The sequence below is a fragment of the Apis dorsata genome, unplaced genomic scaffold (assembly GCF_000469605.1).
Source record: "Apis dorsata unplaced genomic scaffold, Apis dorsata 1.3 scaffold_199, whole genome shotgun sequence".
In the NCBI taxonomy this organism is placed as follows: Eukaryota; Metazoa; Arthropoda; class Insecta; order Hymenoptera; family Apidae; genus Apis; species Apis dorsata.
In genome coordinates, this window is record NW_006263483.1 from 449126 (window position 1) to 466935 (window position 17810).

The 17810-nt window shown below is 23.6% G+C and overlaps 5 protein-coding genes across 11 annotated transcripts in view; 2 read left to right on the forward strand and 3 right to left on the reverse strand.

Annotated features, from left to right (window-relative positions):
- Window positions 1–2577, forward strand: part of LOC102672490 (spermine synthase) — a 4824-nt gene extending 2247 nt beyond the window's left edge. The window contains exons 5-10 of one of the 2 annotated variants that reach the window (XM_006614890.2): window positions 1–89; window positions 1268–1390; window positions 1468–1622; window positions 1735–1824; window positions 1909–2100; window positions 2179–2577. The exon at window positions 1–89 is cut by the window's left edge and continues 1 nt beyond it. In XM_006614890.2, coding sequence (XP_006614953.1) covers window positions 1–89; window positions 1268–1390; window positions 1468–1622; window positions 1735–1824; window positions 1909–2100; window positions 2179–2325 — 796 coding nt within the window. In that variant the 3' untranslated portion in view covers window positions 2326–2577. The remainder of the gene's footprint in view (window positions 90–1267; window positions 1391–1467; window positions 1623–1734; window positions 1825–1908; window positions 2101–2178) is intronic. The other variant, XM_006614891.2, reaches the window with a different exon arrangement.
- An 800-nt stretch (window positions 2578–3377) lies between these two features.
- LOC102672708 lies at window positions 3378–4905 on the reverse strand. The gene is made up of 2 exons (XM_006614892.2): window positions 4600–4905; window positions 3378–4233 (listed from the first exon to the last, which is right to left on the reverse strand). Exons 1-2 carry the CDS (start codon window positions 4699–4701, stop codon window positions 3481–3483), a joined length of 855 nt encoding a protein of 284 aa, XP_006614955.1. The 5' UTR covers window positions 4702–4905; the 3' UTR covers window positions 3378–3480.
- A 734-nt stretch (window positions 4906–5639) lies between these two features.
- LOC102672936 (sodium- and chloride-dependent GABA transporter 1-like) lies at window positions 5640–10563 on the reverse strand. Of its 2 annotated transcripts, none has more exons than XM_006614893.2 (9): window positions 9958–10561; window positions 8721–8976; window positions 8308–8608; window positions 7996–8179; window positions 7608–7875; window positions 7145–7519; window positions 6733–7035; window positions 6407–6574; window positions 5640–6299 (listed from the first exon to the last, which is right to left on the reverse strand). In XM_006614893.2, exons 2-9 carry the CDS (start codon window positions 8865–8867, stop codon window positions 6210–6212), a joined length of 1836 nt encoding a protein of 611 aa, XP_006614956.1. In that variant the 5' UTR covers window positions 8868–8976; window positions 9958–10561; the 3' UTR covers window positions 5640–6209. The 2 variants fall into 2 exon arrangements, with proteins under 2 accessions (XP_006614956.1, XP_031365903.1); XM_031510043.1 differs by having other exon boundaries at window positions 5913–6299; window positions 8721–9193; window positions 9958–10563.
- A 2044-nt stretch (window positions 10564–12607) lies between these two features.
- On the forward strand, window positions 12608–14294 carry LOC102673553 (eukaryotic translation initiation factor 3 subunit K). The gene is made up of 4 exons (XM_006614898.1): window positions 12608–12817; window positions 13109–13328; window positions 13620–13839; window positions 14136–14294. Exons 1-4 carry the CDS (start codon window positions 12765–12767, stop codon window positions 14291–14293), a joined length of 651 nt encoding a protein of 216 aa, XP_006614961.1. The 5' UTR covers window positions 12608–12764; the 3' UTR covers window position 14294.
- On the reverse strand, window positions 13472–17288 carry LOC102673061 (palmitoyltransferase ZDHHC7). 5 transcript variants are annotated; one of them, XR_004150365.1, is made up of 6 exons: window positions 17152–17287; window positions 16859–17092; window positions 16249–16530; window positions 15705–15863; window positions 15082–15425; window positions 13472–13489 (listed from the first exon to the last, which is right to left on the reverse strand). XR_004150365.1 is itself a non-coding variant. In XM_006614894.2 (4 exons), exons 1-4 carry the CDS (start codon window positions 16934–16936, stop codon window positions 15152–15154), a joined length of 828 nt encoding a protein of 275 aa, XP_006614957.1. In that variant the 5' UTR covers window positions 16937–17274; the 3' UTR covers window positions 15041–15151. The 5 variants fall into 5 exon arrangements, 1 of the variants encoding a protein (XP_006614957.1); XR_004150363.1 differs by having other exon boundaries at window positions 16824–17092; window positions 17152–17286; XR_004150364.1 differs by having other exon boundaries at window positions 16859–17281.
- Window positions 17289–17810: the final 522 nt, after the last annotated feature.

Sequence of the window (17810 nt, forward strand, 5' to 3'; positions counted from 1 at the left end):
GTTGCAGGCGGCAGTAGCCTCTACGCGTTCGCACTCGCTTTCACCGATTAAACGCGGCGGACCTTTTGAGAGATACTTTCCTACCGCCGGTGAGTTTTTTATTTATTATTCTGTTTACGGTATTAATGGAATATTATATCCGCAAAATATTTTTTTTCATCATGCGTCGTTAACGAAAAATGCTTTCGATTCATTTCCTCGATTGTGTGTAATTTCTTAGTCTATATTGAACTTTCTTTTCATATTCATCGTGCGGAAATGTCCTTATTTACTTTATAATTAAAACGGTATATAATTCGTCTCGTTTGTTTATAACACATTTTTTTACTTTTATATAGATCATTTTTTATTTTAATTAAGAAAATCCATTTAAACTACCTTGTTCGCTTGATAAATTTTTTTTTAGTATATTTTTAGGGTACTTGGCTACAGATGTCCAAAAGTTTAAGGTAATTCTTTAAATCAAAATAAATCGAAAATTAATAATAAAAAATATTTTGCTTTTTATTATTGATTAAAAAATTAAAATCAATGAAAATATTTTTAGTTGCATGCAAAGTTTTTTATATGAACAAATATGAGGAACAATTTAAATAAAAAATACAATAATTTTGAAATTGTAATTTTTTAAGAGTTATAATATAAACTAGCTATATCTTTAAATTTGAAATCCTAGCTTCTCATTGTTTCAAGTGCATTAGTTTATGAAGGAGGATTTATTAATTTTTGGGATAATAATTTCATTGATTTTTAATTATTAATATGCAAAAAACACAATACTTAATTTTTTATTTTCATTTTATTTTAGCTTGAAGAATTACCTCTTAAATTTTTGAACAATTGTAGTTAAACACTCTCTCTATATGTATAATCAGTTGTTAAAACAAGCAGCAAATTCCAAAAGAAATTAAATCAATTTTATAATATTAAATAATTATGAGAATTATAATTCTGTAGGATTTATTATTTTTATAAATATATTAAATGAATGATACATTTTTTATTTTTTAAATTTATATGCTATGCAAAAATACATAAAATTAATAGATATAAATAATGTGATAGTGATAATGATTTAGTAATCCATATATAAAATTCCTAATCTTCAATATTTTCATTCTTCTCAATTTTATTTTTAATGTAAAAACTTTTTTTTTTACAGATTTATGCTTTGCATCGCATGCATCTATTAAATGCTTTCTCATGCAATTCTAAATTTTATAATCTTTCAATAGATACTAAAATTATTTTTTTTTTTTTTTTTAAGATGACAGATTACTTGAATATGATATTGATAAGTTGGTTTTCGAAGCACGTTCTCCTTATCAAAAAGTGCAAATTGTTCACTCAAAATCATTAGGAAATTTGTTGGTTCTTGATGAATTACAAAGTAAGAGAAATTCTTATATTTTTATAATTTAAAATTGTATCTAAAAATAAAAAAATTGTTTACTTTAAAATTTTTAGACATATCTGAAGCAGATCTGATATATACAGAAACTTTAATGCAACGTGGAAAAGAAAATTATACAGGAAAAGAAATTGTTATTTTAGGAGGAGGAGATGGTGGTTTACTTTGGGAATTACTTAAAGAAAAACCAAAATTTGTAACTATGCTAGAAGTATGTCAAGTTATATTATTATTATATACAAATTATTATATACAAATTATTATATTGTATTATATTATTATGATATTTATTAATAAATTAATAAAAAATTTTTCATTTTTAGATTGACGATGTCGTAATTAAAGCCTGTAGTCAACATATGAGAAGCATATGTGGAAACTGTTTGGATAAAAGAAAGGGCGAAAATTATGAGGTAAATTTATTATAAATATAAGATTTATTTTCAAAATTTCATATAAAATTATTAAAATTTTTTATGAAAAATTTGAATTTATAGATTATTGTTGGAGATTGTGCAAAAACTTTAGCACACATGATTGAAGAAGGCAGACAATTTGATTATGTTTTTGGTGACCTTACAGATATACCAATTAGCCCAACTCCACATGGAGATGCATGGGATTTTATTAGATTAATTTTAAATTCTTCAATGAAAGTTTTAAAATCTACGGGCAAATATATGACTCATGTGAGTAAAAAATATGAGTAATTTGTAAAAATAATTTTTTATTTTATCTATATATAAATATTTTATTTTATTTGTCAGGGGAATGGAGCATCTTGTCCACAATCACTAGAAATGTATGAACAAGTTCTTTCACAGCTTTGTGTACCCGTAACTTTTACCAAAGATAGTGCTTTTGTACCTTCTTTCTTCGAAGATTGGGTTTTTTATCAAGTATCGTTAAAATGATGGATTAAATCTATTACATTGAGATTTCAATGGAGGTATATTCACAATTCATTTTCTCTCTTATGACCCACATTTGACCCTAGTCGCAAATCTTTTGTTAACAAATCGGTTCCTGAAAAAAACGATCCCGATGCTGGACATGAAATCCCAACTGACACTACTACGCTGGCGTCTGTACATACAAAAGGTGGTGGTTATCTGTATCTATTTGTTTGTTTAGTAATTAATAAACTATACAAAGGTGCTCAATTATTTTTTCTACTAACTATCAATAATTAAATTAAGTTACCCAATGGTTCATTACAAAATAAATTCAAAAAAAGCAATACAAACATATTATTGTACAAATAACTTTAATAAAACGGAAATAGAATTATATGAAATTTTAATCACATACATACAAGCTTACTTTTTATTAACAAGGTATTTTGAATATATCTAATATTTAAATTGCATTTATTGATATTATGATATTATTAAATAAATGTTTTCTAGATGTATATAAATCTAAAATGTGTTGCATGAAATATAAAATGTATTATGTAAGTGATAAAAAATTAAGGAATATACATAAAACTATCATCTATTAAGAAACTGATTTTATTTTTATGAATTATTTATAAATTTAAAATAATATTATGATTGTATCTTTTACTTATTTTTTTATATAAAAAAAAAAAGAATATAAAATAGTAAAATAGTAAAGTATTTAATTATTGGTAAGTATAAAATGTATAAATTATAATTAATATTGGTTATGAATTAATAAATAATTTTATGGTATTAATATTATTAACACTCATATATTTAAAATTATTTTAGTATTTATGCATGTTATATAAATAAAATAATATTAATTTTTTTTTGTTTTATGGATAATGAAATTATGATTAATAATTTAATAATTAAGAAATACTTATAATTTATAGTTTTTCAATATTAATGAAAATACAATTTATTTATTGATATTATTATTGATTTATTAAAAAGAATGTATTTTGTAACTAATTATTATTATTATGTATAAATAAATAAAGTTAAATACAATTATAGTCAAAAATTGTTCCCAAATTGAAATTTCCTATCTTATGAAAAATTAAAAATAAATATATTGTTAAAATGGTGGACTAAGCAAGTTGGAATTAAATATAATTTTCATGTTTCTAAATGAAATTTAGTATAAACATAATGTTCTGATATATCAGGTAATTTTTCTACTTCATGAATAGTTGGTTCTATTTCTGTTTCTAGAAGTATTTGATCTAACCACTGTTGAACTTGTTCTGTATGTCCATGAGAAGTATGTTGTTCTTCTATGATATTCTTTCTTGAATTTTTATAATTTTTTGCATTTTCTTGTTTATTTACATTGGTAATTTGAAGATTATAATTATTTTCTTGTAACTCTGTATCCATCTTTGAAGAAAGGTCAATTTTTTTTTCAGAATCATTTTTTTGAAATGTAGAAATGAGATTGGAATTTTCCATTAAATTTATTGTATTAGACAATTCTAATTCAGTAGAAATATCATCTATCTTTTCATCTTTTATCGTATAAGAAAATTTAGTGTTTGTACTAAAAGGAATAATTCCTGTATTCTTAATAGATTTATCAAAATAAACATGATCTTTATTTATGTCTTGATATTCTTCAATTTTATATGGTTCCAAATCAGTGACTGCTGTTGAATTAGATCCTATGAGCTCTATTCTTCCAAATTGTTTTATTTGTTCTTCCAAAGCATTTCTTTCATTTAATATGGCTATAGAGGGAGGAATTTCCTGGCTGGATAATGCTAAAGATATTTGCTGTCTATAAATTGCTTCTGATTGCCTTAAAAGTTGTTTCTCTCTAGCATATAATGTTTGTGCTAACTGAGCAAAACATATTTTAATTTCTTCTTGAACCTTAAAATTAATTATATTTCTTTAATAATAATTAATTTTCATTATCATATTACAATTATCAATTAATTAATAGAATATAAAATATTTTAAAAAATTAAATAATTAATTTTATATAAATATCATATTATTATTTTTAAAAAAATAAAACATTTGTACATAAAAAAGAATAAAACTGAAAATAAAAAAATGAAATTATGTACATATTTAATTATAAATAAAATATTTATAATAAAATATTTTTTTATCAATTATTTAATCATAATTATTATAATTATAATATTTGAATAAAGACAATTTAAAAATTATAACCTTAAAATAGTTATTATACAAGTACTTCTTAAACAAAATATATACCGCAAAAATTACCTGAAGAAATTGTTTTTCTAAAAAAGTTCTTTTATCAGTTATTAATCTTATTCTGACAAGATGACTGTCATTGTCGGTATTTTCTTCATTTTTTTCTATCATGTTATTTATTTATTTTATTTATTGAAGTAATTAATTTTGCAACGCAGCTTTATTAGCAACGAAACGCAAAATTAATATTATTCAATAATTATTTTTTCTTAAATGCAAATGTAAAAACATTACTTCAATACACTTCTAAAAACTACTCATAAAGAATTCAACTTCTAATCATTTTGCACCTGTTATATTAACAACTGCACTGCCATCTTGATATTTTAAAAAATTTTTATTTTTTAATTAAAATAAAATATTAAAAATTATAATTATTATATAATTATTTAATTATAATTATATAATATAAATATCACAAGATTAACAAAGAAAAAAAAATATATAATAAAATGAAACATAAGGAGAAAACTTAAAAGTTGCATCCTTGCTATATTTTACATATTTCATGGTTTTCTATATTTAACTTAATGTAAGTGGTTAACATTATTCGTATATTATGAAAAATTAAACAATTTTTTAAAAGTTAACTTTATTTCTTCAAAATTTTTATCATACATTTTTTTTTTTCTTTATTTTTTCTTTTTTCACATAAATGAAATTCTTACTTTGCATGTTGCATTTCTTAAGAAAAAAAACATGCGTAACAAGAATGTAATTACAACAAATACTATTAAAATAACTAATTATAATAATAATGTCAACTAAAGATATCATAGATTTTATCAAAATAATCTATAAATAATTTTTTACTTAATTGAATGACATCAATAAGTATTGTTTTTCTATTAGCAGTAGAATAAAGATATCTATAATATTTTTCTATGCAAATCTACTATTTTTATTAAGAAAAAATTTGCACACACATTTTCTGCAAAATCACGCATAAATCGACATATTTTTTAAATGATGAAAAAATTTCATCTTGACAATCAACTGAATAGCAAAATACAATAATTATGGCAGCATAAATATACTTTATAAACAAATTCAAAATGTGCAATATTTTTTATTTATGGTACATGTCCGATATTGCTAAAATAAGTTAGCAGCTAAATTTTTAACAAGACTTACACGAATAGTTTCAAAACTTTTAATATTTATGAAGTACTTGGAATATTTAATTTTAGAATTATCTTGAAAAATAAAACATCGATTATTTTCTAAATGCAATTTTCTTGAACAATTCGTGTATATAAAAAATTTCGTATATTAATGTAGTAATAGGTAAATTATTCTATTTAATTTAAAACTAAACATAATTTTTGAACACTTTAGTTATTTTGTAGTTAATGAGAATTTCTTTTTTTGAGAGAAATCTAATCATTATTATCTTAATCATTAAAATGTTCGTTTAAATAATACAAATTTTTTCATATACAGGAACACAATAAAAGTTTTTTGTTTTTTCGAATGAACGAAGAAAGTAATTTTACAATAAAATTATTACCAAAGTAATAACAATGTTATTAAATCATTAATTCGTTAAATTAATGATAGTTAGAAAGTAATAATTAAAACCATAAATTCTTTTTAGGATTTAAATAAATTTCCGGCAGTTAAAGTGGCGTTAGTTCGACCGATGGCTGACCCATTTTCATTCGTAGATTTGTTACATCATCTTCTATTCGTACTAATAACTTGTATTTCTAAATATACAGATTTAAAAGAAAATGATATTTAATAAAATATTTTATTAATCAATAAATATATAAAATTTTATTTTAAAAAAAAGCAAAATATATATTATATTTACCGTGGATCTATCTCCTGGTGTTGTCATCCAGGCATAAATCATATAACCAGGTATACAAAGCATTGAAGATAAAGCTGTCATCCAGCCGAGTACATGCGACCACCATGGATATTCATAGTCTAAATATTTTACAGGTGTCCATTGTACGAGATTAAAGATAAAGACGCCCTATTAAAATTAGAAAATAACATATATTTTTAAAGAATTTCTTAAAGATTCAAATTGAACAGTAAAAAATTAGAAAGCATCATTAAAAACTTTAACATCATTAAAAACTTTAACATTAACATTAAAAATTCTTAATTTGTAAACAAAAATTTACTTACAATACAAATCATAGGAGTGGTAATAGTCCAACATAGTTTCCACCACATAAGAGGATAATATCCTATCATGTCTCTTATAGCATCATAGAATCGATTAACACCAAAAGCCCAGCTTATAGAGATGCATTCAAAAAAAATTAGGAAAAGAAGACAAAATCCGGATACTGCATACGAATCCAGAATTTGAAAGACATACATGCCACCTTGTGAAATGCAAGATAATCCAATAATATAAGAAAGAATACAAACGATCGCGATAAAGATTTCTTTTCGTCGACGGAGCAATTGTGGCCATTCATCCACCTTGAATATTAAATAATTCAAAATGAAACTTATTTATTATTATACTATTTATTATTATTATTATTATTATTTATTATTATACTAAGGAAATTTAAAGATTATTACTCACCATGGCAGTAATAAATCCTTCCATGGTACAAAACTGAGAATCTAAACCTATAAGAAGGAGCATAAAGAAAAAGAGACAAGACCAAAGAGGAGCTCCAGGAAGTTGAAGAACTGCGGATGGATAAGCTAAGAAAGCCAATCCTGGACCAGAAGCGGCAACTTCTGCGACTGGCTTTTGTTGTTCATGAGCCATAAAGCCTACTACGGAAAATATGACAAAACCAGCGAACATACTCGTCGAAGAATTTACCGAACAAACGATTAAAGCGTCTTTATAAACATTATTTGTAAATTTGTTGTAACTACCAAGAGCTACTAATGTACCCAAACCTAAACCGTATGAAAAGAAAATTTGCGTAACAGCATCTATCCATACCTGCAAAATACAATAGATTATTGCTAAAATTAAACAATAATATAAAAAGAAAATGACTTATAATATATCTTTATATTATTATATTTACCTCAGATTCTTTTAATTTAGAAAGATTTGGACTAATATAAAATCTAATGCCTTCCATAGCTCCAGGTAAAGTAATTCCACGAATCAAAAGAATCGTTAATAAAACATAAGGAAATAAGGAAGTAAAATACACCACCTTTCCAGTCCATTTGACACCTTTCCAAATGCAAAAATAGCAAAGAATCCAAACTAGAAGAAGTGTACCGGCTAATTCCCAACGAATATTCCCCACATATTCTACACCTTCGCTAATTTGAAGTGCTCGACGTCTAAAAAATAATATTTCATATAATTAAAAATATTCGTGATTTAAATATTTAATAACTATTATCAATAAAATATAATAATTAATAATAAAATATTATTATTAACTATTTAATGAAGCTTACTCCCAAAATTCTTTGACTGGATCAGTAAGTTCTGTGATAGTCATATTAACATCGTTAACAGAACATACTTTAATAAAATTATGATGCTTAGTCATTTGAAGCCAACATGATAATGAATCTCTATCATAGGGATTCACACAATTTTTTGTGTTCCAATAATTGTTACAACTTCCCCACGGTAATTCTAATTAAATATAAAAAATTAATACATTTGCTGAATTATTTATCTGTGTTAAATTTATTTCTATTCTATATACTTTACATAAAATTTACAAAAAAATTACAAAAAAAAAAATAGGTAATTAAACTAACCACTACGCATGGACATAAAGAAATAGAAAATAGCCCAGGCGAGGATAACGATGTAATAAACATTCATCCAACAGGACATGACAGCGGCAGCGTATCCGATACCCTTAAAAAGAGGTGCTATTTTGAAAACACCTAAACCACCAACGGTGAGCATTTGACCCAGAGCTAATTCCATGAAAAACATTGGAATTCCAGCAAGAACTAATGTTAAAAAATATGGAATTAGAAATGCACCACCACCATTCTTATAACAGAGATATGGAAATCGCCAGACATTTCCAAGACCAATTGCCAGGCCCACCTATGGATTGAATTTAATTAGTAAAATTAATAATATTCAAAAGATAAAAAAAAAAATAAGAAATTAAAAAATTAAAAACATATCATAATAAGATATTATAAATTAAAGTTACCACACTCAAAATGAAATCTAGCTTGGTGCTCCATGTACCACGTTCTGGCAATGGTTTCATTTTATTAGAAGCAGATGTTAGATTCAATGCAGTTTTGTCAGGATTTTCAGGATCTGCGAGTTCCGGTTCTCTCGATGCTTCCGTCATTTTAAATGATTTTATTCGCTCACCGTGAAGAAGTTTTCCCGCTTTTGATTATTTCTCTCGCGTGTTCCTGTATTGGTCGCGGAATTACCGCGAAGACATAACAGTGTTTCTGTCGACAATTTCATATTTTTATATATATTTCTTCGTTTGCTTTAACTAGTCCCTCAATGTATTAATTATATATAAAATATTTATTTAATTCACATGAGTGAATTATAAGCTCTTCTAGAGATTTTCAAGGTTAAAAGGATGTAGTTTAGAGAACGAGTTTGACCGAGTTCTTTTTCTGAGACCGGATGCGATTTGCGTTTTGTCATGTGGAAAATCTACGGAAGACTATTACACGTTGAAATTCAAGAATACCAGCTGAGTGGAAAATGGCAAATCAATGACTGTATGAAATCTGTATTCTATATGTTCCTAAGAAATTAAAAGTTATATTTTATTTAAGTATTTTAAATGTCCACTGATTTCATTCATTTTAAAATGAATGAAAATGGAAAGTAAATAAATCTTACAGTTACTACAAGATATAGATATTTTAATAGTTTTTAAAAACTGCCTCTCTTTATTGCAAAATTAAGAATGAAATAAAGAATAATATAGTATTTCTAATTTAAAAATCAATAAGAAAAAATTAAAGCGTAAAAGCAATATCGATACGATCTGGTTAAATACGAATGTCCGGCTGGGGAACTCTGTAATGAATATCCGAGTCCATGCACGTTCCCCCAAAGCTCATCACACCCCGACCCCTTCGCGGCCGATCTATTGCCTGAATCCCTCTTCCTCTTCCACGCTCATAAAAAACAGCTATATTCTAATTAGCCGAGAATGCGTTGTTCCGCATAATCGACATTGCTGTGATCTTGAATTTTTCGCTTACTATTAATTGCTTCTTCGTTAAATTCATTATTTTTTCTGCAATTCTTCTTTCTATTCTGATTACATGTATGTTTCTCGATTAATGACGCGTCAAGTTATTCGCACATGGTTCATCTTCTCTATACTATTTTTTCTTTTTTCTTTTTTCTTTTTTTTTTTTTTTTTCGATAAAGTGATTTGCGAAATAAAATAGCTTTATACAAACCTAATTGTGATATCAATCTCACGACACTGTGTCAGCCGTTTAAAATTTGCGCTTCCGTGATCACTGTACTTCTTTCTTTTAAATTTCGGACACTTCGTGAAAAAAACGGAAGCTTTGAAGAAACAGCTGCGCGGGAAATTCGGATTTGAATAGAATTTCAGGAATCGAGAATATTGTATGCACTACACTGCATTCACTTTTGATTTTTCACGCAACAACTCGATCAGATTAAACGAGATGCAATTCATAGTTCAATCGAGTTTTCGAAACAAAAGAGTATAACACTTTGATTAGATGGAACCTCGGCAAAATGGTATTCGACGATCAAGAGCTTCTCTTGATCCTGGTGGCTCTAATGATCTTACGATCATGGATTATTATGTACGATTTACATGAACGAGAATTTGCAATCTTTCGTTTTTTCCTCCCTTACTTTTTCTTGTTTCTCTTTATCGTTTGTCTGTTAATGTTTAAAAAAAGACTTATATCCGAGGGACGATGCGAATGCTTAGCCGGTCCGCTCAGAACTGGAATCAAGAGTTCACTTTCGACAGCGAACTAGCTGAAATATCGGGGGTACAAAATCGGGGGATCCCCCTTTTCCTTTTTTTCCTCCGGTCCACCCTTGCCGTTTACATCGGTGTCATACATTTATTCCGCGCGCGCTCACTCATGCCTGTTCGCGAACTCAAAGCAAGAGGGGACGAGGAAAACAAGGAGAAAGAGGTCGCAACAGTATATCATAATCAAGTTGACGGCTATCCCGACAATATTTTGCTCTTTATTGTCATTATTCAGATATATATATATATATATATCTATTACTTTTCTGTTATTTTGATAATTTTACACTTTACAATTTTATTATAATTGTTAAATTATATTAATTTGAAATTTTTAAAATAATAAAAAAGAAAAATGTCTTAAGATGTAATAGAAGCATTTGTTATAAATTATGAAAATTATTTTATAATCGATCAGAAGATAATCTTAAAACAAAAAAAAAAAAAATCATTATTTTATTCATATGAACTTCATTTCAACATTTATATACATGAAATTCTGGTAGTGCTTAATTATCTACATTCTAGTTAAGTTTATATTATCTGAATTATCGTTGATTGTTATTTCTCTTATATTTTTTTATAATATAATATCGAAATATAATCGAATATAAATTATATTTTTAATCCAAAATAAGTAAAAAATTAATTCATAAACAATTATTATATTTGCATTATATATAATATAATATGTACATAATATATTATTGTGCATTTTAAAATAACATCCTCTTATATAAACATGAATTCTTAATTGAATGAAAAATCATAACTGGTGAGGGAAATTAAATAGATTTTCATTATATGAATTTGGTTATAAAAAACTATTCATTCTTGTATATATAGTTAATGTGAATTTATATTCTATTGTATGTTTTTAAAGTTTTAATTTAGAGCTTATTGTAAAAATTTCCTCCAAATATAAAGTAGAACTTATTTATTTGATCCATAGAAATAAAATTTCAAATATTTTTATGTATATTTGAATAATTAATAATACAATATTTTCTGAATTAATATCTTTATTATTGAAATCATATATCAAATAAGCAAGTTTCTGTACTTTCTGATAAAATGAAAGAGTGCGATAAAGTAGGTGAGCAAGACTAGGAAGCTAGTATATCCGGAGGGTTCACGTGACACCGATCTATCGCTACATCCGTTCTGGGTATACTCCGTAATATAGATCATCAGGATGATCGACATTAACTCACACAAATTTCAAAGCATCTACTATAGATAAAGAACACTCTTCAATCTAAAAAATTGAACAATAATTTAAGAGAATGAAAGAACTTTCTTATAAATATTTGTAATTGATTTTTGTTCTAGTAGAAAGAAATTAATATCCATAGAAATTTCTCTAAATATAAATTGAAAAAATAATCCTTTATTATAATAACCGGATTAAATATATAATGATCGAATCTTTATAATTTTTTCAGAAAGCACAAAACTTTTAACATAACTAATTTTTATACTGTATGCGCGCACATATATACGTTTTGATTGCTCGTTAACGGTCAACACGGCAGAGGGGAGCATCCCCAATGACTAGAGGATGTGCGGGAAGTGCCGCGGGAACCATATTAAGAATTACTTTACAGGTCACATTTTTTTACGAATCAAATCTTTTTACGAACTAAAAAATTATTGATATTAAAATTTTTAATATCAGTAAATAATTTTTAATATTAACAAACAAAAATAAAATATAAATTCTTTAAAAAAATAAAAAATGAATAACAGATGAAAAATATGAAAAATAATACAAAATATAAAAATAAATTACATTATTTAAAATTAAATTATATCACACAAATATTAAATTCGTGTTTTATAAAATATTTATATGATAATTATAAAAATAATTCTTAAGTTCTTTTTTAAACATTATAAATTAATAAAATTAAACGTTTTATATAAATGATTAATAACTTAATAATTATTACTTTTGTTTTTAATAAGCACAAACATATTTTTTATCATATATCAAAAAATTTTTTTCATGTTTAAAATTGTATAAAATTAAATAAATATTTAAATTTTATTTCTTAAAAAATTAAAGGTTGGTATCAATTTATGTTGCTAAATTTGGCAATCTTGCTGTATTCTATCATTGTGAGAATAGGAATTAAGTTTTCTAACCTACAATATTTTACAATATTCTAAATACAATATTTCTTTTTCAAATAAAAAAATTAGTTTATTATAAACAAATAAAAAATTTTTTTTATTATTATAATGGCAGAAGCAATGCGTCAAACCGTAGCTGGAATGTTAAAAGGCATTGAAAGGTATACATTTATTATTTAAATATTTAATCAAATTCATTTCATTCTTTATAATTTATCTTAATAATAAGAAAAATATTTGAAAATTAAATTTATTTCTTCAAAATTTAATTATTAATTTATTTTACATTTTTTTTTAAATATTGATTATACTTTTATCTTATATAGTAATTATAAATATTACTATAAATAATATACTATACAATATATTTTATACAATTGTTAATATTAAACATGCATGTTAAATATTACAAACATAAATATCTATTTTATTTTAAATAAAATAAATTCCAGATATAATCCAGATCATTTAGCAACTCTAGAAAAATATGTTGAAATACAATCAAGAGAAAATGCATACGATTTGGAAGCTAATTTAGCAGTTTTGAAACTATATCAATTAAATCCACACAGATTTAACATGGATATTACATGTCAAATATTGTTAAAAGCTTTAACAAATCTTCCTCATACTGATTTTGTCCTTTGTAAATGTCTTCTCAGTGAACGAATTGTAAGTTTTTCATTTTATTATAAGTTTAATAATATTTTCATTAATAAATATTTTTATTTATAATATAAATATAGATCAAATATAATTTTGATTAGAAAAAAGTAAAAAATAAAAGAAAAAAGTATGTAAATATATTAAATATAAGTAAATAAAAAATATAAGTATATATATAATAATGAAATACATTTACACGTTTTATTTTTAATTTTTTGATATTTTTCTAATCATTATTAGAAAAATTAATTCCTTATTATTAATTTAAAAACTAATTAAATAAAAATTATTTTACAGATGCAAGAAAGCCCTATTAATCAAATTATGTATTTGGGAGACATTTTAGAACAATGTGACTTTCAACATTTTTGGGATAGAGTCCTTTCTATGTCTGATCTTTGTGATAGAATTGTAGGATTTCAAGATTCTATAAGAAAATTTGTTTGCCATGTAGTAGGAATCACATTCCAAACAATAGATAAAAGTCTTCTAGCACAACTTCTTGGAGGTGTTGATGGTATATAATCTTTTTTTAAGAACTATAAGAAGAATTATAAAAATATTCACAGAATAGAATATTTTGTTACATAATATTTATAATATTTATATATATTTATATATAATTAAACAAAATAACCATAAGTTTAATATAAATCTACTTAATTAATATTGTTCATATATTTTAAAGTTATTCAATATTTATAAAAATCTTTTTAATTTAATTTATAAAATGTTAAACTATTCTAAAATATATATATATTTATATATAATAAAAATATATATATAAATTTAATAATAAAATAATTATTTTAGATCCTACATTAAAACATTGGGTAAAAAAATATGGATGGAAAGAAGAAAGCAAATCTATTATTTTTATCGCCAATCAAGATGAAAATATCAAGACAAAAAATATTACAGAAAAAATAGATTTTGAAAATGTTGCTGGTTTAATGGCTGCTTGTCTATGAAATTTATATCTTAAATTTTTTTAAACAAAATTTCTTGTTTTTCTTTTAATCTATCTTTTCTTATAATATAATACTTTTTTATGTATAATAATTTTATAACATATATAAATATCATAAAAAAAATATACATTTTTCACATTATTTAAATACAACCGAATTATATTAATATTCTTAAAAAATTGAAGACTAGTACAATTGAAATATTTTAAAATAAAACATTTAAAAAAATGACATTTCAAGAAATTTTTAAAAGATATATTAAAAAATTTAATTATATATTCTACAAGTTTTACTAAGATTTTGTTGAATATATTCAATGACTAATATTACATCCAATATGATTACTAATGTTTCAATCACATGAATATTAAATTTGCAAGTATATTTAAATTTATTTAATTATATGGAATGCCTCATGAATAAATACTAAAAATTTAATAATTTATTTTGAACTACTCTGATAAAAAATTAAATAATAAATTCAACAACAATAAAATAAAAATATAAATTTAAATATTAAAATACGTTTTCTCCTATATTTATTTTTTTTATTTCTATAACTTAATGTAAGTTTATTTTAAAAAATTAAAATACTATAAACTTTCTAGTTTTAGATAATAAAATATTTTCAATAATATTTAAATATAATATTTAAATAATTTAGATTGTTTATATAAACAATTGTAATTATGTAAATCTTTGTTTTTCAAATATTATTTTTCATATATCATGATGTATGATGTTTTAATTCATTAATTGTACTTAAATAATAGAAACTTCTATAATATAAAAAAGTACTTATGGCAAACAAAGCCATAACAAAAGCTTTTACTTCATAATGTGCAATCAAACATTTATCTAAACTTCATGATCTATCAGGTACGCATCTTTTCGGAAGGTATAACGTGGTGGGTTTTGGCAAGGAAACATCCATAAAATTGGATGGCTTTTACCACAAACCTCGGAAAGTAAAATCAAAGTACGTGAACTGTTTCTTTTATAATGATGACTATTCTGCATATGTTCCATTATATTTTCTTCTCCCAGAATACCTTGAAATTGGTCTACAAGCATTGCGATGACAAACATACCAAACAGTGCTGATTCCAATACCAATATAACACAGTGTAAGCTGTAGAAAAAACTTTTTGATTATTTCATTTTTTTTTAACAATATATTTCTGTTATATTACTCAATTTTTATATTAATGTTTATATTAAATAATTTTTAAACTTAAATTTAAGTTTCTAAAAGATATTAATATTATTAGATTTAATAATTTTCTCTCTACATTCTATAATGTTTTTTCTCTCAATAAAATTTTAATTTATTTAATTTTTTTTTAATAGAGATGTTTGAATTGTTTTCTCAAACAATAATTGCATATAGTTATATTTAAAATACACATACATGCGACTCTGTTTGACAGCTATATCATTACTGCATCGAGAACATTCTAAAATCCATGAGGTTATCACCAAGCCTAGAGCATAGAGGGCCAATATTCCAACATAGATCAGAAATTGAATAAAGTACTTTTGATTTCGTTCTCCAACACAGTTGTTTATCCTTTGAGCAACATTGTAAATTAATTTATAATAAAAAAATATTACATTAAAAAAACTACTATTAAAATATATAAATTATAAATTTATTATTGTTATATTATTATTTTTAATACAATAATAAATATAATATAATACAATAATAAATATTTTATAAATGCAATAAAAAAACTTCAATACAAAATAAAAATTAATAAATTATTTAATATAATTTATTTATATGTATTTTATTACATTAAAAAATACCATAAAACTCTTTCTTGCAAGTTGAAATATTACCTCTATTAAAAATAAATAAAAAAAAAAAATAAGCTGTCAATATATATTATAAACTTCATATCTTTTGAAATTGTAAACAATTTTTATATACCTATAAAATTATAGCATACCATGGGCAATGATGATCCATTCTCCTAACACATCGTTTACAAATTCTACAGTGACATGCTTTAGGTGGTCTGTATGTTTCACATCTAGTACAAACAGTCCAACTGTCTCTTTCATCACATTCAATTTTTGTTTCTGGATTATCTGTATGAATGTCAGAAAAGTCCATACGACTTTGAAGTAGTGGCACAACACCAGGATCACTGCAGACTGCCTTCAAATGTGATGTTATCAATAATAATACAATGGTGTTGAAAGCCACAACATGAAAAGGACCCCATAGACTATACATAATAAAAAGAGATTAATAATATAAATCAGAAAATAGTTATTACAAGTGCATTTCCTGAAGTTGCATTTCTAATTGCAATAAAAATATAATAATGTGTAACAAAATGAAAAAAAAAATATTAACAATATTTTATTAAGTTAAATTAAAAATGTTAAAAGATTAAATTAAAAAATTAAAATACATATATTTATATTAATAAAAAATTTATATAAAATCAATTTAATACAAACAAATATAAAACTATGAATAAATAGAATTACAAACACAGAAAATTATCAAATGCACCTGTCTTGTAAACTATGCAGGATAACCCAACGTACGACGACGTAATCTGCATAAAAGACAGCAACGTATGTAATTATGATACACACGATCCCACAAGGGTCTTTTACAAACATTTTTATTTATTCCATACTCTTTATTAATAAATATATGAAATATCGTCATAGATTAAAACGATTTCATATTATTTCATTTTCCATTGAATTTACATTATACGAATTCATTTTTTAAGAATTCCATTTAAGTTCAAGTTTGTTTATTCTACAATTGCACTGAAACACCAAATCGGAATCGTATTTAAGCAAAAAGAAAATTTATTTCACTAAATTACCTTAAAACAACACAAACAATAAATTTTCTGACCAATACTGATCATTATTGACTAGCCTAAACTGGCCGCCATGATATTACTGTTATTAAATAACCACGTGACATTCTCTACTTCATTGTATATTTTTTCTCCTACTTAAAAATGTTCGCTTCTTTATTAATACTATAAATATAACAATTAAATATCGTCAACTATAATAAAAATAAAATTATTGAATATAAGATTATAAAATTTCATTGTTCCTATAAAATTGAAATTAAAATATTAAATTTATATATTAGCTTCTTAAATTTTATAATATAAAATACAATAATAATTAGTATTATATCAAATAATTATAATAATGTAACATAATAATTATATTAAAAAATTAATATTAAGAACAAATATTTTTTAATATTATTTAACTTCATTAAATATTTAAGTGGAAACATATGAATGTGACAGAGTATCATTCCGTATAAATATACAATAATGCATAATTAAACGAAAATTTTATTTACAAAACTAGTTGCAAATAAAAATAATAGCAATAAATAATAATAATAATAATAATAATAATAATAATAATAAAAATTAATGAATAATAATAATAATTGATGATGATAATGATTAATATTAATAATAATGATGATAAATAATAATAATAATAACTAATA

Bases quoted from the DNA above. Each gene is read 5' to 3' on its own strand.
- LOC102673553 (XM_006614898.1), top strand. From the start codon at position 12,765: ATGGCAGAAGCAATGCGTCAAACCGTAGCTGGAATGTTAAAAGGCATT. The intron at 12,818-13,108 runs GTATACATTTAT...AATAAATTCCAG, and splicing joins ATGTTAAAAGGCATTGAAAG to ATATAATCCAGATCATTTAG. The intron at 13,329-13,619 runs GTAAGTTTTTCA...ATTATTTTACAG, and splicing joins GTCTTCTCAGTGAACGAATT to ATGCAAGAAAGCCCTATTAA.
- LOC102672936 (XM_006614893.2), bottom strand. From the start codon at position 8,867: ATGACGGAAGCATCGAGAGAACCGGAACTCGCAGATCCTGAAAATCCT. The intron at 7,876-7,995 runs GTAAGCTTCATT...ATTATTTTTTAG, and splicing joins CCAGTCAAAGAATTTTGGGA to ACGTCGAGCACTTCAAATTA. The intron at 7,036-7,144 runs GTGAGTAATAAT...TTAATATTCAAG, and splicing joins AAGGATTTATTACTGCCATG to GTGGATGAATGGCCACAATT.
- LOC102673061 (XM_006614894.2), bottom strand. From the start codon at position 16,936: ATGTTTGTAAAAGACCCTTGTGGGATCGTGTGTATCATAATTACATAC. The intron at 16,531-16,823 runs GTGCATTTGATA...TATTATGTATAG, and splicing joins CTGCATAGTTTACAAGACAG to TCTATGGGGTCCTTTTCATG. The intron at 15,864-16,248 runs GTATGCTATAAT...TGTTGCTCAAAG, and splicing joins ATGGATCATCATTGCCCATG to GATAAACAACTGTGTTGGAG.
- LOC102672708 (XM_006614892.2), bottom strand. From the start codon at position 4,701: ATGATAGAAAAAAATGAAGAAAATACCGACAATGACAGTCATCTTGTC. The intron at 4,234-4,599 runs GTAATTTTTGCG...ATTAATTTTAAG, and splicing joins TAGAAAAACAATTTCTTCAG to GTTCAAGAAGAAATTAAAAT.